The sequence below is a fragment of the Phodopus roborovskii genome, unplaced genomic scaffold (genome assembly GCF_943737965.1).
Source record: "Phodopus roborovskii unplaced genomic scaffold, PHOROB, whole genome shotgun sequence".
Lineage (NCBI taxonomy): Eukaryota > Metazoa > Chordata > Mammalia > Rodentia > Cricetidae > Phodopus > Phodopus roborovskii.
This window is the reverse complement of record NW_026125444.1, coordinates 20,154,437-20,175,194: the sequence shown is the minus strand read 5'-3', so window position 1 is coordinate 20,175,194 and position 20,758 is coordinate 20,154,437. Positions and strand designations below refer to the sequence as shown.

Genomic DNA, 20,758 nt, shown 5'->3' with positions numbered 1-20,758 from the left:
AAGAGTCTGCCAGACAGTCTGCAGGACAAAGAGAAAAATGACTGGCAAACTGCCAACACAGGTGGGACATTTTGAAATTTCTTGCTTTGCTGAGAAGTTTGCCAGACAACCTTTGGCCTATAAGCTGAAGATAAAACATCACAGAAGAACTTCGGGTGACTGACCAGGTAGCAAGATGTCTCTGACATTTCTAGAGTTTATATATTATTCTTCTGTGGTCTTTGATGGAGTTGAAGACAGATAGTTATGGTCATAGTTTTCTTTAGTTAGGATTAAAGAGAAGTTACACATAGGACTTTAGACTCACAAAGATAGGATAGATGATGAAATATTTTCTTTAAATCATGCTAAATGTTAATGGACTGAACATTGTTAACTGTGGTTCTCATTTGATAACTGTTTTGTTATATATTTTGCTATGTTAAAGTTAAAACCCTTTTATTTTAGACAGAAAAAAGGAGATGATGGGAGATGTTATTCTGTAAATATGTTTCTCTTATTGGTTAATGAATATAGCACTGTTGGCCAATAGGAAAGCAAGATAGGTGGGACTAGTAGACAAGGAGGATTGGGAGAGAGGTAGGAGAAGATTCAAAATGTAGGACTGAGAGAGAACTCCAGACCCTCTGTCGGGTAAGATAAGACCACGTGGAAATACTTAGATGAATAGAAATGGGTTAATATTTAAGACAGAGCTAGTCGATAAGAAATGCTAGTAACAGGGCAACAACTTTATATCTAATACAGTGTCACTGTGTGTTATTTGGGGATGGCACGGCTGTGGGACCACACTGGTGGGAAAACCAACTTGTAACACTATCTCAGGCTGACCTTGAACTTGAGGATCTTCCTATCCCACCTCCCAGTGCTGTAATTACAGGTATGTGCCACCACACTGGACCTCTGACATTTAACAGTACAGTCATACTTCCAATTTCAGCTAAGAGACTGTAGGATAAAGACAGGATATTGTCCTCATCCTTACAATGAAAAGAAACCTAAACTTGACGAATTACAAGTTGTTTTATTGACACTACTACAGCACCGAAGTTGCAGGCTACCTAGGTACTCCAAAATCTGGGAAGACAGGTGAGCATCTCAGTGATGAAAGTAGACTTTAAGCACCTGTTTAAGATGCTGTAGACTCCACAGACTGTTAAAAGGGCACAGCCACAGTATTTTTAAAATAAACCATGAATATAACGTGTACGGGTTTTTCTGCCTGCCGCTTGGTTTTGTCCTGCCGCTGTGCCGCCAGCCCCAAATAACACACAGAGACTCTGTATTTGATATTATCCTGTTGGCCAGTTACTAGTTTCTTATCGGCTAGCTTTATCTTAATTATTAACCCATTTCTGCTGATCTATGTATTTCTCTTACCGGGGAGCCGGCGGCATACTGCTTTCTTCAGACTCTCCATCTTGACTCCTCCTTACTACTTCCTATTTCCTCCTTGTCTCCTAGTCCCTCCTATCTTCCTTTCCTATTGGCCAACAGTGCTTTATTATTAACCAGTATGAGAAACATATACAGAATGACATCTCCCATCACATGAATGTGTAAAGCCCCCTTTCAAGGAGGGAGGACATAGGACACAAAGCATTAGCGCATGCTGGACTTTCCCTCCATTAACTTCTGACAAAACTCCACTAAGAACCATCTATCCATTTCCCTTTAGAACACAACAAATAATCTAGAACAGAATGCCCATTACATCTGGGGAAAGGGAACAGAATACAATGCACAATTTCTGAGGGCACCATGTAAGCTACTTATTATTTTTGTTATATTGTTTACTTATTTTGTGTACATGTCGGTACAAACATCCTATAGAGTGCCTGAGGTAGGTGGACAGTTTGTGGGAGTAAGTTATTACTTCCCACAACATGGGTTCTGGTGATTGAACTCAAGTTATTGGTTGTGGCAACAAATGACTTTATACACTGAGTCATCTTGTCTGCCCCACCTGTTATTTTTGTCTCTCTATATTTTCATATTCTCATTTCATGCAAATGCAATCATGTGAAATTTATCCTTTGTGTGCCTTCTCAGCATAATGTTTGTAAGGGTCATACATTTTGTAGCGTGTTTTTAATACTTCATTCCTTTTTATGGATAGTTGATATTTCTTTATATAGCTATATGGTATGTTTACCCATTTATCTCTTGATTTATCTCTGGATTGTAGTCATATTTTGGCTATTATGAATAACACTGCTATTGACATTTGTGAGTTTTTGTTTGGACACATTTCATTTCTTCTGGGGATACCTCTCTGACGTTCATGCCAAAATGTTTCCAAAGTGATTGCACAGCTTTACATCCTCTCCAGTGTATCAGGCTTCCAGTATCTCTACATCCTCATCAACACTTGCTGTGATCTGACATTTTGGTCCTAGTCATCCTAGTTCCTGTAAAGTGGTATCTCAGCCTAGCATCAATTTGCATTTCCTTGATGGCTAAGATGTCAAACATCTTTTCAAGTGTTTATTGGCAGTCTGTTTAACATCTATGACGAAATGTCTTACTGGATTCTCTGCGTGGATTTTTAAAGTTAGGCACTAATGACAGCAGTATGTCTTTAGGAGTTATTTATTATAGGAACATTTGTATGTTCCTATAGCAGAACTATAATACAGGTTTTCCTATAGGCCCATGACCTATGAAGTTGCAGGTTTTAGGCCACACCAGCAATTTCAGGTATAGTTTCCATTTCATAGAGTAGGCCTAAAATTCAATTTAAAAAGTGGTTGCTCATTCCTATGAATATTTGTGTCATGACTGCACCAGTAAAGCTTGCATGCAGGTTTCTGTTGTAGGTTGCAGGGTTTGTGGCTGGGTGGTACTGAAAATAATTACCTTTTTCCTCCAGTACATGAAGAGTACCTTCCAGTACTACAAGTGCTAGTTAGTAGGGATGAAATTTCCAGTTAGGCACTAGCTCAACTTCTCCATGTTTAATGACAAGTGTTTCTTCAGCAACAAGGCCTTACCATCAGGTTTTGGAAAGCAATCAATAGCCTGTGATGTCTGGGGACCCCTTTGGTCAACAACTCAACAAGATATAACCCATTCCTGGAACTGCAAATTTTACTTGGTGGCTTAAGTGTCTAGTCGGAGCATTGTCTCTCTATTATTTGGTGACTCAATTCAGATTCCTTTTATATATGTATATTTAAAACATCATCCCGAATGTAGCCCAGAGGAAATACGTATGTATGTATGTATTTCCTCTTACATGTGGATGTTACCTTTCAAGCTTTTGATATGTGTGCCATAATCTAAATAACCACAGAGGTTAGGTAGCTAGTAAGGGACTGAGAGGAGAGGATCTCCCAAGTTAGGGAAATAGAATAGTGTTTGGAATAAAGGGGAAACCATTTAGAAAGCTACCTTAATAGTTTCCTTGAAAGTATAATGCTCTAAACTTGGATGAAATCCAATTCATTTTTGTCCTTATTGTTTTGGAGTTATATCTCAAATCCATTTCAAATTCAAACTATTGGAATTTTCCCTTTATGCTTCCTTATATAGCTTTATAATTTTGGCTCTTATATTTATATTTTGCTGCTTTTTTATATTTGGTGTTAGATGGTAAGAGTCAAATTTTATTCTTCTGCATGTTTATCTAACTATCTTAGCACCATTGTTGAAAAGATTAATATCTTACTGAAGTTTTGTGACCACTGATATGTGAATTTACTCTGTACTTTTTTTTTTTTTTTTTGAGGAAAGGGTTTCTCTGTGTAGGCCTTGCTGTCTTGGGACTTGCTCTGTAGAGCAGAGATCCACCTGCCTCCATCTCCTGAGAGCCGGGATTAAAGGTATGTGCCATCACTTACGTTCAGCAATTCTGTACTTTAAATTTTATCCATTTCTTTGTTATATATTCCCATGATAAAATAGTTCCAAACTGTCTAAATAACTGTTAATTTATAGTAAAATTTGAAAGGAGATATGTCAATTTGATTTTTCAAGTTTTACTTTTTGCTACTCAGTGTTTCTCAAGTTTCCATATGACTTTTTGGATCAATATGTCAAGTTTTACAAAGCAATTAGATGGTATTCTAAAGAGAATTGAGTTTTGTTCTAGTTTGCTTTCTGCTGCAGTGATAACACACCCTGACTTAAAGCAACGTAGTTGAAGAAAAGGGTTACTTAGCTTATGTTCCAGATTCTAGTCTACCACTTCCACACTGAGAGCACAGAGGAACGAACACATAGATGCTACTTATTTTCTAGGTTGCTCACGCTCAGCTAGCGTTATACTTACACAGCCCAGAATCACCTGCCCAGAGAATGGTGCCACCCATAGTGGGTTGGATCTTCCCACATCAACCAGTAGTCAAACAATTCCTACAGAGATGTCAACTATCTAGGTAATTCCTCAATTGAGGCTCTCTTATTCTCTGATGCTACTTTAAGTGTAATTAAGTTCATTTTTTCCTGGTGTTCATTATTCACAGTATAGAAACACAAGTGATTTCTGTATATTGTCTTTGTATTTTGCAGCCATGGTTTAAGTTTTTTAGATTATGTCTTTATTCACTGAGAATTTCATACAATATCCATATTCCTTCCCTTTCTCCAATTCCCCCACTCCCTATATACTCAATTTCATATTCTTTTCTTAAAAACAAAAACATCCCCCACCCCCCAAATACACGGAGGTTTCCTGACTCAGCATAATAGCAAAAGTCCACATGGCTTTTAAGAAGCTCTGCTAACAATTCAATGGTGTGTATGAGCAGCTGGTTTAAAAAAAAAGAAAAAAGAAAAAAATAGAGAGTAGCTGGGGCATTGGTGACACATGCCTTTAATTCCAGCACTCGGGAGGCAGAGGCAAGCGGATCTTTGTGATTTCATAGCAAACCTGGTGTACAGAGTGAATTCCAGGGCAGCCAAAGTTACACAGAGAAACCCTGTCTCAAAAAGTGAAAAAATAAAAGTAAAAGAAATAGAGTAATAAAAAAGCCACGTGAAGATGGAAAGCACACAGAGAGTCTGGATACTGTATGCTATGGTGTTGTCTTTGAGTTGCTCAATTGCTAAGGAAGAAATAATTGCTACAATACACTTGATTATCAATGCTGCTAAATTAATCCAATTTATACATTTTAAAAGTGCTTTGACTCCAAAATTTAAGTCTAAGGACAAGTTACTGGGGAAAAGGATTTCTATTTTTGTTTCCACAGAAAATGAAAAGCTTCCAGACTAACATGGTTTGGTCAATCAAAACCCCCTAAAACAGATGATCCAACATTCAAAACAGCTGGGATAATGCAGCCTTGCAGCCCACTACAGCCAAGATTTCTGTGTCTTCTAAGGATCCCCAAGACTGCGGTCCCTACCAGCAGGAAGCAGTTTATAAAGAACGATGTCCAAATTTCCAAATATTGTTTATAAATGTTTGTTTTCATTTAAATGGGGTTGGTTATAAATGGTTAATGACCACAACCAATTCTCTTTTTAAAGGCAAAAAGTGGATTATGCTATAGAAATGATTACTTTGTTTTGGAAGGACTTTCATTTATTGATACAATTTAAGGTCAATTTTGTGATATGTGTATTTCTCCTCTTGTTTAGGTATTGTGTTTATATAGCACATTTAAAAATGTAATGTATAATTAACTAAAGATTACAGATAGTTACCTGTAATAATCAAAACTTATAGTTAGATGAAGTTAGGTTTTCAAGATATATAGGGATTCATTTGAGGTAAATAGGCATTCTTCAAACCTTTAAAAGACCTACAGAATATGGCATTTAAAACGGTTTAGGGTTTTTCTTGACAGTGAGGCACAACTGCTCCTGGCAACACCACTTGCATTAGAAAGGAAGATGGACATTGAAGAAACTCACTGTGAAGGTTACTTCCAACATGGCAAGACTAGCCATTTGGACGAGATGCTGCTCATGTCTACACTGTCTGATTTTATGCTGTATAAACTGGACATAGAGGACCCATAGGAAAGTGACTGCTGATTCAAGATGGACATTGCTGCAGGGTTCCTGCTTCATGGAAGAGTCTGCCAGACATTCTACAGGACACAGAAAAAAGTGACTGACAAACAGCCAATACAGGTGGACAGTTTAAAGTTCCCTGCTTTGCTGAGGAGTCTGCCAGACACACTATGGCCTATAGCCTAAAGATGGAACATTACAGAAGAACTTTGGGTGACTGACCAGGAGAGTTGTCTCTGTCACTTCTAGAGTTTATATATTATCCTTCTGTGGTCTTTGATGGAGTTGAAGACAGATAGTTATGGTCATAGTTTTCCTTAGGATTAAAGAGAAGTTACATATATGACTTTAGACTCACAAAGATAGGATAGATAAAATATTTTCTTTAAATCTTGCTAAATGTTAATGGACTAAATAGTGTTATCTGTAGTTCTTATTTGGTAACTGTTTTGCTATATATTTTACTATGTTAAAGTTAAAACCCATCTTTTTATTTTAGACAGAAAAGAGGATATGATGGGAGATGTCATTCTGTAAATATGTTAATGAATAAAGCACTGTTGGCCAATAGGAAAGCAAGATAGGCGGGACTAGGAGACAAGGAGGATTCAAGGAGGAGGTAGGAGTGTAGGACCAAGAGAGCAGAACTCTGGACCATCTCTCCGGTAAGCCAAGACCACGTGGAAATACTTAGATCGATAGAAATGGGTTAATATTTAAGACAGTGCTAGCCAATAAGAAACACTAGTAACAGGCCAACAGCTTTATATATAATACAGAATCTCTGTGTGTTATTTGGGGTTGGCGTGCCTGTGGGTCCAGGCTGGTGGGAAAACATGCTCGTAACAAGTAACCATGAATTCTTAATGTATTTCTAGACCTATAATTTAGAAATTGGGGGGAAATCTGGCTTTCTTCTCTATAAGCAAAACCACTATTCTTTTTGCTTCTCTATGTCAGCTATCTGTTGACTGCCTGTCTTGCTATAATACCTGTCTATCTAAAATCAGATAATATAAGAGGAAAATGTAGTTTTTAAAAACTGCTTTTCACAGTGCAGAGGATTACTCCACAGCCTCTGCCTGCCAAGTGCTGGGATTAAAGGTGTATGCTACCACAGCTACCTGAACTGCTTGCTGGATGGCAATGTAATGTTTAATCCCAGCACTGGGGAGATAGAAGCAGGCAGATGCTGTGGAGTAATCCTCTGTGCACTGTGAAAATGTGTTGCTCTCATCGTTAATAAAAAGCAGATTGGCCAATAGCTAGGCAGGATTCGGGGGGACAGAGAGAACACTGGGAAGAACAATGGGGGAGCATGAAGAGTCTCAAGCCAGGTGCAGAAGAACAACATGGGAATTTTATACATGAAGTAAATGAGCCCTGGGGCAGCACATAGATTAATAGAAGTGGGTTAATTTAAGGTGTAAGAGCTCGCTGGAGACAAGCCTAAGCTATCAGCTGAGCATTTATAATCAGTAGTTAGAGTGGTTATTTGGGAGCTGCTGCTGGGACACAGGAAAACTCCACCTAGAGGCAGATCACCAAGTTCTGAGTTTGAGGCCATCCTGGTTTATAGAGCGAGTTCCAAGATGGCCAGGACTACACAAAGAAAATCTGTATTGAAAAAATAAAAACAAAAAACAAAACAAATAAACACCCTCCAACAAGAAATCCTTCTGCGAGGCATTTAACTTCAGTAGGCACTGTAGCAAGTACAAAGATCTTTTCATTTTATCCACTCACAGTTCTTTTATTAGAGTTCTATATGATAATAAGCATATGTGGATTCTGCATTCAACAACAAGAAATCAGCTGTGGGAAAGTGCAGAGCAATGAGGATTTCGACTATCTTTATCCCACTGTCTTTAATGATGGACATTAAGTCTAGGAGCTCTTTCTAGGATAGCAGAGAGTGAATTTGGGAATGCACACATAAAAAACAAACAAAAACTCATTGTAAACAAGTCTTCTACAGTCCATCTACATCTACTGAAGAAACAAGAAGGCAAAGACAAGGGGTTGAAGGGTTAGACAGTCAAAGAGGAACAGAAGTGCAGTGAGAGGGGACAAGCATCAGCAAAGACACAAAGAAGGAAAGACGGGGTCAGGACGACAGAAAGCCAGGGGACTGCACTTTGTGAGTTCTATGACACTGTATGACACTGGCATAGGCCCAGCATGTCTGACCACAGTCACATCTTTTGGAATTGTTCAGAGATGGTGTAAACTTGGCATTTTTGTTTACTTGAAACAGGACCTGGTAATAGACAGCCCAGGGTGGCCTTGAACTTGCAATCCTCTGCTTCAGCCTCCTGTGTGCTGGAAAGACAGGTATGTACCACCATGTCCTGTTCTAACGGACATTTTAAATGCTCTAAGCACAGTGAAATGTGAATAGTCTGAACTGAGATATCCGTAAGTATAAAATACATACCAGACTTGGATGACTTTGTACAAAAATAAAGTGAAATATGTTTGATATACTTTGAATAGGCTATATTTTAAAATTAATTCCACTTTTCAACCTGTATATCTAGTAGGAAATTTTTATTTAATCACATGACTTATGTTATACTTCTGGAATGCAGTTGTCACATCATTAGTCTCCTCATTGACATCAAGATTGATAAAGTAAGTCTGCTAATGTCTGAATTCCCCAAACTTCTAAAAACATACCAATATGCTGGACTTTTTCATCAATGACCTCACAGTGGTATGGCCACCGTGTTGGGCTCAGTGGTCCAGAAGAAGAGACACCATATAAATCCCGTGGTTCACGAAGGCGTGGCACCCATCTCCCTAGATGATACTCCAATAAAATTTGTGTAGTTCGAGGGAAGAATGGGTCACCAATAGAGTCAGCTGAAAAAAGATTAAAATATAATCACAAGTGACCACACGAAAATCCCCAATTCCTGTGTGCTTTGCTTCTTTTCCTTTTAATCTACTTAATTTATGCATATTTATAGATATCATTTTAACTATTTAATAACTTATAAAATTTTAAATATCTAAGTGAAATTTTGTGACAGAGTTGATCTTCAGAGTAGCTAAAAAGTTTGTCAATCTATGTAGTAGTATTTTATTATGACTTCTTATCAATACTTTAAAAATGTCTTTTTCTCTCAGCTTCCCTAGCAGATCATGTAGGTTTGACTTTTAAATGTATGTGTGCAAGAGCCTGTGAGCCCAGAGGACAACCTTTGTTTCAGTGTCATCCTCAAGAACACTGTCCACCTCCATTGAGACAGAGTCTCTCACTGGCCCAGAGCCCACCTATTAGGCTGTACAGGCTCTCCAGTGAGCCCGTCTCATAGATTCCCTCCATTGACATGATTACAAGAGCAAACCACCATGCCATACATCATTGTTTAGAATTTATGTTCACATGTTTGTGAGGCAAGTACTTTACTGAATGATCTATTTCTGGAAGCCCTATATTTGACTTCTTCACCATACTAATTGTCCATGAGTTAAATATAGGCACTAACTATAACTTCATCATTTACTGGAACTGTATTCCTAAAGATTGCTAGTATTCTCTTAGTCACAAGCTTTTCACTGTGTGATCCGATCTCAGGAGTGTGGTTCATACGGTTATCATGGGCCGACCCTCAGCAGACAGGGCAGTGGCCATTTTTCTGTCAGTGTGTAATTGCATGCCATCAGTCTGATGTGAAATGCCTTCTGTGTTTATTTCCCTTCTTTTATATGACTACAAAACTTATGAACTAATCTCTAGGGACTTTCCACTAGGATCTAAGTAATTCTCAGTTCCATTCTAAAATCTTTTCTTTGCCTTGCTTATGCACTCATTCTTTAAGTCTTCCCTTCATGTGAGGCTTAGGTGGTATTTCCAAACCCTTTCCGGTTTTATGCATCCAATTTGTGGACTGTTGTTGCTCAAATCATCTCTTAAATGTGTCAGTTACATTTCAATAGGCTTTATCCAAATCAGATCACGTTAAGCATATGACTTCAACTTTGTAAAATATGTATCATGTTAAGTATCTACACTGGTCCTTTAGAATTTTTTTTTGATATGGCTATCAGAATTCATTTGTGGCTCTTTACTAATTATATCTTCACTTATAAAAGCCTTTCTTAGAGTGCATAGTACAATATATAGCTTGAACATAATGTGATGAGGTTTATTCAATAATTTTCCTATTTTTGGATATTCAGATTGTTCCTAACGTTTGACTCAACTGTCTTAACACATACCAAAATATCACATTTAAAGCTGTAATTTACAACATTATCAGTGACTCATGATTCCAGGGATGGAAAAATGGGATTTAGTACATGATAACACTAATATGTCTAATGTATGGTACAGGCAACATTTCAAATCAGTGATAAAAATCAACAAATTTCAATAAATAATGCCACAGATTACAAAATGACATTGCATCTATTTAGGAATTAGAAAATAAAACTTACTCATGTGAGAAACTAAATATCAAAATTCAGATTACCACAGACAAGTACTTAAGATTTTTTTGATGAGTATACTCATGGCCTTAGGGTAGGGAAGGTGTTTGCAATTTGAATAATATAAAACTAAAGAACCATATATGAATACTGATAAAGCAGCCACACCAAAATAATTCTAAATGATGGAAGCAACACAAGCAAAAATCAAAGAATTACCATGAGTGGGCAATTCATAAAAACGAATATAAATAAATAATAAGCCTGTAAAATAATTTTCAATTTCTCTAATAATATACCAGTTAAAACAAGGAATCACATCCTATCTTCCATTAGACGGCAAAGCTAAAAAAATAAAATAGGTATATAAACAAACACATATCTATACTATATATACACATATACTATATATGTATGTACATAACACATATACACTTATAAAGAGAAAAATCTAGAAAGATGCATACTATGCTGGTTGGCTTTTGTCAACATAAACCTAGACATATTTGGGAAGACAACACTGGTAAGTAGGCATTTTCTTGATTAGTGATCGGTGTGAGAGAGCCCAGCTTACTGGTGGGATCGCCATAACTGAGCAAGTGGTCCTGGATGGTAGAAGCAAGCTCAGTGAGCCAGTAAGCAGCAGGTCTCCATGGCTTCTGCTCTGGTTATTGCCTCTAGCTCAGTTCCTCCCTGACTTACTTCCCTTAGTGATGGAGTGTGACCTGAGAGTACTAAGATGAAATACACCCTTTCCTTCCCAAGCTGTTTTTGGTCATGGTATTGTCACAGCAACAGAAACTCTAGCAATGACACTACCAACTTAAGGAGAGTAATACCATGAAAGTGAAGCTTTGTTTTAGGATGGGCTAAAAGACAAGTAAAAAGGCTTTAACATCTATATTAGACTGTGTTAGAAATTTAAATATTTATTGAAAATATTTTAGAATTTGACAGTACAACTGAAAATGTATACATTTAAAAAAATTAGTATACACCAAGATGCCTATACATATAATTGCAAATGAATAACCTTATTTAAAAAGCTACTTATACAACTAACTATACATACATACATACATACATATATCCAATCCATTATGTTTGTTTTATCTGGTTTATTCTAATAAAATGAAAAGTTAACTCCATACAGTCCTTCACAAAGTAACCACTGCTTTCATTTAATCTCATTCACAACTTTCTCATATAAGCCACGTTTACTTAAAATTGTCCTGAAAAGTTTAAACTCCAAAGTTTCTTCCTCCCTACCTACCAGAATAATCATTGCTTCACTAAATCTGAATTTTTTTTCAGTTTCCTTATCCTCCTTTTTTACCCACTCAAAGTTTCATGATAAAGGAGAAGACATATAGATGAATTCAAACCTGTTAGTAGTGTACACCGATGAATATCATCACTTACAAATTTCATGAATGTGTCCTCATCCTGAAAACAAAAGAATTTTAAAATTTAAGAACCAGTAATATTAAAATCCAGAGTTTTGTTTAACATCTTTTTAAGTACATGGGAATGTCTTAGATGGAGTAAAGTTTAATAATGGAACACTTGGGGAAACAACTGGAGAATGAGAACACAAAAAACACAGAACGCTCCAGACTTCGAGAACTACATATCATTTTGGAGAAATTTTGGGGCTTTAAACATATAATTTATACTTTTAAAAGGAACTCTCCTAGAGCAGGTTGTAGGAGCAGACACAATAATTTCAAATACCATAGTCCTCCTCCCCCTCCTTTTTTTCTATTTTAAAGAAAATGTTTTTAATTGAAATAGAATTAGATCATTTTACCTGCTTCCTCCCTCCAACCCTTCCCATTCCCCTTTTCAATTTCAAATTGATAACGCTTTTCAAGAAAGGATAATTATTTTTATTTCTTTCTAGATAGGCTATATTACATAACTTTTATTTATTTATTTATATTACATAACTTTTTAAGTCAAGTTATTTTCTAACTTCCATGACAATGACCTCATCATTTTATTTTGATGTCACCTTAATTCTACAATGTTTTAATTGGGGAAATAGGCTTTATAATAATTTTATCTCAAATTATGTAAACTAAAAGACATACTGATTCATCATCATCACTGATACTTCTGTCTGAGTAGTCTTCCTCCTCTGAATCTTCTGACATCTCTCCCAGTGTCTGCTTTGAACTTTCGTTTATTATGAAGGCAGGTTGCAGAAGTCCTCAGGAAATTATTGGACAGCTTTTCTTTTAAGCCTAGGTAAGTCTTTTAAGCCTAGGTAAGTATGTTCTATATTAGATGAATCCTCCAAAACACATCCAATTGTATTTAATTGATGTGGCAGATCTCTAAAAACTAAATTAATAAGGATACAGGAAATTAATTACAATTTCAAAGATTTGAAAAAACTGTTCACTAATAAAATAAAGACAGGCCCTCTAAATGGTTACCCAATACCAAATGGTCAGTCTTATAAATATACACATACAAGAAATATTCCACAGGCTGCTGCAGGTTCCATTTATACATTTATTTGCACACACAAACATAAAAATGCTAATAATAAGAGGATGTGAATCTGAGTGTTGGGAGGGGGGAATAAATGTATTTTAATTAAATAAAAAATTAAAATGAAGACACAAATATGAGTGTACAGGGAATGGGGAGATGAATCTGGGAGATGGAGGGGGACAACTAAATTTATAACCTGTTAGTATGTTTTATGAACAAAAATAAAAGTGAAAAAGTCTGTTGAAGACCAAACATGTAAATAATTTAGTTGAAAAACTTCCATGGCACAAAGCCAAACTATGTACACTTTATACTTATAATTAAACACTGCACAGATAGTAAATTCAGGATTACCCTCGGGCATTAAAAATCAGGCAGCAAGAAAAGGCATTATTTATAAAGGCAATAAAATGTAGAATAGTAAAAAAAAAAAAAATTTCCCCTTCCTCCACTTTCAAGTGACCCAAAAGTTTTCGTCTACAACTTGAGTTTCTCTTTAACCCAGATCATTTCCGTATGTTAATCACACCGTTAGCACTGATGTACCAGAGGGTTCTGTTGTTCGGTGACCACTGCAGCTTCTACGCAAACCTGCTCGCAAGCCACGAAATGACCGGGGGGAAAAAAAAAATCCTCGCCAAGATTTTACACTTCGGACGCTACCAAAGGAATTTACCAACTCCACAACTCCTGGCTTAAGGTTACCTATCAATAAATAAACAAACAAACAAGCAAATAAGCAACCCAAGAGTGTAGGAGCGGGGGCTGCACGCAACCCCACGCCCCTCGGTTGATGGAGGTCACAGAAGGGCACGTCTGGGGGCGGGGGTGGGGAGCTGAGTGCACGGAAGGGCTCGCCAGCTTCATCACAAACCCCACCAGCGACCGAGGAGGCTGCGTCCAGATGACATGTCAGGGCGGAGCCCCAGCCCCGGATGACAGCTCGAAATGGGGGCGACCCGCCAGGCGCGGGCCGGCTCCTTACGTGCACGGCCGAGGCGGGCTGGCGCTGGGGGCCGCGCACGAGGGGCCGCGGGGCCGCGCCGCCTCCGCACTCACTCCAAGCCCGCGCCGCCCCGCGCCCACGGGCGCATCGCGCGCGCTCCCCTGCCTGCGCGGCGCCTCCGCCGCCCGCCTCGCCCGCTCGGCCTCCTCACGCCAGCCAGGACGCGCCGCCCTCGCCGGGAGAGCGCTTCAGGACGTCCCGCAGACACCCGCCCGCTACAGAGCCCGAGGAAACTCCATCGTAACTCGGCGGCCGCAGCCACGCCCTCCATGGAGAGAGCGGGCCGCTCGTTGCCGGGGCAACGGCTGTCCTCTCGCGAGACTCCGGGCAGCGTTGGCGATTTACCCTAGCGACTGCAGCGGAGGGACGGCCCACGGGCTTTTGGCGGGAGAGGGACGCCAGGGGCTGATGGGAACTGTGGGCGTGGCTTCGCGGATAGAAGGAAGAAGGGTGGGACGGACTGCTAATTTGTTCAGACTGACCGCAAATTGTTTGCCAGGTCCGAGCGCAGGGAAGGCAGGAGAACTTACTGTTGACCGGGGCCGAGTTACTTTCATGGACTAAACTTTCTACATCCGTAAAAAAGAATGCAGTGATTGTACTTGGAGTCAAACGGTTGGGTTCCATTCTGCACAACTGTAGCCTAGTCGTTACTCTGGAAATGAGACTTTAGATACTTGATTTGGAAGAGTCATGGTTACATGAGGACAGACTCTCAAGAAGTCTCATTAGATTAGACATTTCCTTGTTAGCCAACATTTTACACACACACACACACAAAATCTTTTAAACCTTATTTAAGTCAATAAGATACCCCCCTTTAACAGACTTAGGAATTTTTTGTGTACATCATATCCTGATTTATTATTGGCCATCTTTAACTTTGGTGGACAATACAGTTGAAATAGTTTTCCAAGTTAAGAAAAAAAACAACGTAAAGATAAAGAATGAATATGTGTTTGGTGCCCTCGTGGGCCAGATTATATATATGATCTGGGACTTGTGATAGTGTGGGAACAGGGACCACAGGCTCGCAAAGTAAAATAAGGGCGAAGAACTTTGGTTTAAGTGTGAAATTTGGTTAGTATCTCTAGATTTGATAAGTTTCTGTAAATCTGTTTGAGTCTGCAAGCTTGGGACTTACGTTTTTTGTATTTTTTTTTTTTTTTTTTTTGGACATTGGCCTGAGGAAATAAAGTCTACTGTAGGTCATGATGGTTTGAAAATTAGTTAGTTGTGCTTGGTGTTATGCTGTGCTCAGAGAACCTTTGCTATGTTTTGAGCGTATCTGCCAAGGTCCAGGTGCTGAAATTAAGTTGCCATCGTGAAACTGTAAGGACAGAGTTTAACACTACCTTGTGTTTTCATGTGGGACCATTCAGAGGTTAGTAAGATGAAACCATCAAGGTGGAATCCTCATAATTAATACTTAGTGGCTTCATAAGAGACGAGGGAGACATGTTCCCTGTTTCTGGGCTCTGCTGGTAAGACCATTACCAAACGTGTTCCCTTGACCTGTGTCTCTAGGACCACAGCCAAACTAGACCCCTTTAAACTTACTTGGCCAATGGTACTGTGCTAATAGAAACAGTAAGTGGAGCAATACTTTTGTACATTGTAAAGAGTTGTCACTTAAATTGACTTAATAAAACGCTGATTGGTCAGTAGCCAAGCAGGAAGTTTAGGTGGGGCCACCGAACTAAGGATGACCCGAAAGGAAGAGGGGAGTCATAGGAGTTGCTGGCAGGCACAGAGGGAGCCGTGCTAATGAAGGTACCGCCAGGTGGCAGAGCATAAATAAGGAATATGGGTCACTTTAAGTGTGAGAGTTAGCTAGTACCAAGCCTGAGCTATTGGCTGGGCATTTATAGTTAATGTAAGCCTCAGAGTGGTTATTTGGAAGCAGCTGCTGGGATGCAAAAACTCCACTTACATTATATATGGAATCTATTTTTTTTTTTCTTCCTGTTGGTCTTCAGTCATGGATAAAGGCCATAGGCTCTCAGGTTCATAAGATAAGCTCTGAGAAACAACCTAGCCAGGTATGGAAGAGGCAAAAATGGGAATGTATATTCCCAAATGTGCACATGAGGAATCTAGGAGAATGTGAGTGATTAAGAGAGAATTAGAATTTCAGCAAAAAAAATCTGAAAATCACTTTCATCGTGCATCCGAGCTTCCTGGTTAGTTCACACGGCAGGCTGTGGGCATTACAAAGGCTGTTGCAGGGGGCAGCACAGTTTCCATGGGAGATTCTGTTCTAATGGGAAAAGGCCAGACAAAACAACAGAACCATGCAGAGGAAAATTGCTATGAAGAGCAGTAAAGAGCTTAGCAAGGTGAGCAGCTTGGCAGGGCGCTAGGGAAGTCCTCTGCCCAGGTGATGTTTGCATGGGAGAGCAAACCACGCGGGTGACTGGAGAAGACCTGGCTGAGGTGGGAAAAGCAAGTACAAAGGCCACCAGGGAAGTGCTGCCTGGAGCTAGTGTCCTTTTAAAGAGACGCCATCGGGATTTTCCTCTCCTCCAGGTAAATCTAAAATAGCTTTTGAAGCACCTGCTTTAAATGTTAAAAAACAAACAAACAAACACTGAGCTTTAAAATTACTTGTGTTGCATTTATTTGGGGGAGGGGGAGACATGCATGGTACAGTTCATGTGTGGAGGTCAGAGGACATTTTGCAAGAGTCTGTCCTCTCTTTCTTTCATGTGGGACCTGGGAAGCGGCTCAGGTTGTTGGGCTTGATGGTAAGGGCCTTTCCCCACTGAACCATCTCCCAGTTTGACATTTTTAATTTAAAAATTGCTTTTTAAAGTTTGTTTTCAGACAATAGCACATACTGGAAATTAAATTCCCCGCTGTTAAATTAAAAGGAAAATAAGGCCTGGAATAAACTCAAAGACTTAACTGAGTTTTGTTTCCTTCTCTGTGATCTCAACATTGATAGTTACTGAACATACTCATAGCCAGTATGCAGTAATTTTCTCTCTTCTACTTTTGTATGGCAGTAGGACTTACAATATTAAAAAAAAAAGAATAAGAAAACTAAAGCTGTATTACCAAAAAGGCACAATCACCAACATGAACTTCAGGAGGAAAATTCATATAGTAAAATGGCAAAATGTAAGTTGTGTTAGGAATATAACTGATCTTGAATACTTTATCATTTAGAATTTATTAAACAGAGATCTATAGAGCACTCATTCTTTATGACATCATAGAAGTTAGGTATCATGGGGATTTAGAGGTCTTTTTACACGGTTTATTTGATGAAGCCATTCTAGGATTGGGGATCCAGAGGCTGGCCAGAATGCAGCCAGAGCTGCAGAGGCTGCACCTTCCTGCACTGTCTTGCTTTAGGATGACCCACTCAAGGGTCAAACCTCCCAAAGTGTTCCCAAGCTCAGATCTTGAGGTCTGTCCCACTCAGCAGCTAACCAAGATTCAACTCAAGGGTCATCCCATAAAGTTGCCTTCATTTCTTTCTTCTCTTTTTCCTTCAAGATTCTTGTCTCTTGTTGGTTGGTTTGGGATTAAGACATCCTGGGGCCAAGAAGACAAAGGTTTCTTTACCTGGTCAACTTACTGTCTACATGTTTGTTTGGTCTCACACATCTGTGAACTTCATGAGGAGAGCAACTTCTTTAGCCCTCCTCTCCCCATCCACGCTCTCTTCCAAGTACAGTTATGGGCAATACTCTCTTGTGACCGACTGGGGAGTGTAGTAATGAAGAGTGTGGGTTTAGGCATCTATTAGAGGCGGTTAGCTATTTCGTGACTTAACAGCTCCCTGGCTGTTGGCAAGTTTTAAAGTTCTTTATGTGTCAATTAATTTACTTGCAAAATGAGATAGTAGAGTAGTACCTCTCTTGTAGGATTACTGGGAGGCTTAAAAGGGTGAAGACTGAGTCAAGTTCTGAGCAATTACTTGTATTTCACTCATGTAATGTGAGGCACAGGTTCCAGCCATTTCTCTCTTCTGGCATAACACACACACGGTGGCTTGCAAGGTATCCCCACACAACCAGGAGCATTAATGGTATTTGATTTTTTTTTTTTTTTTTTTTTTTTTTTTTTTGATGTAAACTCTCAAGTTCCACCCCAGGCCCTGAGGTGGATAGCCTGTTTCCAGAAGTCTAGCAGGTGAACCGGTTATAACCTCCATTTTGAAAGCCATTGGCCCAGCATCAGGTTAGGTATAGACTCTGAAGCTACAGTTCCTAGTTGGATGGTCTGAAATAAGTCCTTTCACCTTTCTATGCCACAGCTCCCTTGTAAACGGGAATACAATGTCACCTACCTAATAGTGTTATGAGCATTAAGTGTTGGTCCTAGGGAGCACCCTCATTTGCCCCCACAATGCTTGAAGCACACATTCTCACACAGACCCAAGTAGGTGGGGAGAGGAGGAGGCCGGCGGGAGAGGGAAGAAGAGCTGGCATCTCAAAGAAAGGTCTGGAAACAGCAGTCACCACAGCGTAAGAGTCATTTGAAATGCAGATTCCCAGGTGCCTGCCCAGCCCGATTAAATGAGGTGCTTATTTTACAAAACATATTGTGTGGGAAAATTCTGCTATTAAATCTGAAATGGACTGAGGTAAGTGGCCAGTATTATCTGTGGAGCTGAGATTGGATGAACTGACACACAAAAGGATAAAGTTGGCAGCAGGACGAGGAATCCCACCCACGCCTCTTCCTGCCTCCAGCCTCCAGAGTACCCCACGTCACAAGCATGTGCTGCCGCCCCTAGCCTTTACTTTCATTCTGAAGGAGAATTTTTAAAATGTTCTGTCAGTCGTCCACCCCAGGGCACTTTTGAACGTTTGGTTAGAAAATTTCCTGTAGTAAGAAGTTCTTTCAATCTGAAATGTGCCACGCACGCTAACAACTGTAATCTCAGCACTTGAGAGGTGGAGGCAGGAGGGCCAGCAGTCCAAGGACACTCATGGCTTCATAATGAGTTCCAGGACAGCCTGGGCTACATGAGATCCTGTCTCACAGTGTCGAGGCACCCTCTTTGTTATAGACACATTTCTCACAATCAATAGAGCACAGAAACATGCATGAGGCAGAGAGATTTGGAAGAATTCCATTTATTGTGGATGCATTTTCACAATATATTTTTATTGCAGCGATCAATCATCAGTGAAAAATACCAAGTGTTTATAATGTTTTTAACAATGGCAGATTCACAGAACACGCTAGTCAACGTGCAGTTTCCTCTCTTAAAAAATAACAGAGAGCTGTAATTGAACAAGTAAATGAGGAATTTGCTTTCTCAAAGATTAAATCGAAGCAGAACAAAATTCTACCCTAAAACTCATGTCATCCAAATATTGGAATAAAATTTAGGATCAAAACATTCTTTTCACAACCTTGAACTTTCCTAAAAGCAACAAGAAACAAAAAGCCTATGTAACAGCTGTCACGAGAAGGCCTTTGTTCAAAGCTCTAACAGCTGTGTTCCCTTACCATCAGCGTTTAATCCATTTTATTCCAACGATGGAAGTCATTTCCATGGTGCACCATGTGCATTCTAGTTTATCTTATCATAGACTTTTGTCTACTCTGTCATGGATAGATGACTTGTGTAGTCATAGTGGCTTTCCTTCCTTTGGCCCAAGTTTGCTAAAAGCTAGGGAATCCAACTATCTCTTACTAATTCATGAGAAAAATAGACTTTTCAAGGCAATGGTTACCCCTCAAACCTCTTGAAGGGAAATATGTGGATTAGAAATAGTTATTTTTGGAGGCTCTCCCAGTGCAGAAGGAATGGAGACTAAGATAATTTTGGTTAAGTCAGCTGAGGTATGAGTTTGTACAGTGACACTGTACACATAGGATGTTTTATATAGGAACATATTGTAAGATGTACGTATAGAATGTTCTATATAGGAACATTTCTGTAAGATGCTGGAATACTTTTCATCATCTACTGGGAAGAATGAAGACTTAAGCGAATATAGGCTCTGATGTCATGGAGTCCCTAGAGACCCCTGAGGGGGAAAGTAAAACTATTAAGATTTACATATGTTTTTGAAATTTCAAGATACTATCAACTCAGGACAGTACCAAGTGACTAATAAAGACAGAAAATTTAATTTAAAAAGTCTGAACACATAAGATAGAAGCCCTGCCATGCCTTTGCTCACTTTACCTGTCTGCTTCTATATGAGGCAAAGTTGGTTTAGGCATCTACACGAATTCTAATTTGTGCAATACTGTCACCAAAATGCCTGGCTTTAAGTGGTAGAGAAAGAAGACACCTTAGATATCATGTAGGTCAACTTTTCGGGAGGAACTTCACTGTTACACATAAGTAGGCTTTGAGCTTGGTCCAGACGGTAGACTTAATAAAATTCACACTGGACTTCAAGACTGCCTTCAATTATAAACTAAATACTATGTCTTATAAGAAATTTCAACTAATTTGTAATCTCTTTTATTCCAATACTTTTTTTTCTTACAAGTCATTGGGCATTGAAAACATAGCTATAACTAACTTCCATGATTCTACTGGCAAATATGAAATATTAATATAATATTGTGATTTTTAAATTTCAAAAGCTGTGATATTGGTTAGTTACAAGGACATACTACTAAATATAATAGTCTAGCACATGAAAGAGCAGCCTACCATTAGTGTGTCTGTATACATGTATGCACATACATTACATACTTGTGTTATCTAAATGTGGTTCAGGCTACTATCACTACCAAAGAAATCCACAAAGCAATCAACCTGAAAAAGAATCAGTACCACTATCAGCTAAAATAATCATCCAATTTAGGTATATGAAATCAGCACATAAAAAAGCAGTATCTCAACAGTACATCTTCTTTAAAAAA

At 39.0% G+C, this 20,758-nt stretch overlaps 1 protein-coding gene across 1 annotated transcript in view; it reads right to left on the bottom strand.

Moving 5' to 3' along the window:
* The window catches only part of Agbl3 (AGBL carboxypeptidase 3), a 65,021-nt gene extending 51,954 nt beyond the window's left edge, over window positions 1–13,067 (bottom strand). The window contains exons 1-3 of the mRNA XM_051175862.1: window positions 12,495–13,067; window positions 11,787–11,847; window positions 8,644–8,829 (exon numbers count right to left, since the gene is read on the bottom strand). Coding sequence (XP_051031819.1) covers window positions 8,644–8,829; window positions 11,787–11,847; window positions 12,495–12,557 — 310 coding nt within the window. The 5' untranslated portion in view covers window positions 12,558–13,067. The remainder of the gene's footprint in view (window positions 1–8,643; window positions 8,830–11,786; window positions 11,848–12,494) is intronic.
* Window positions 13,068–20,758: the final 7,691 nt, after the last annotated feature.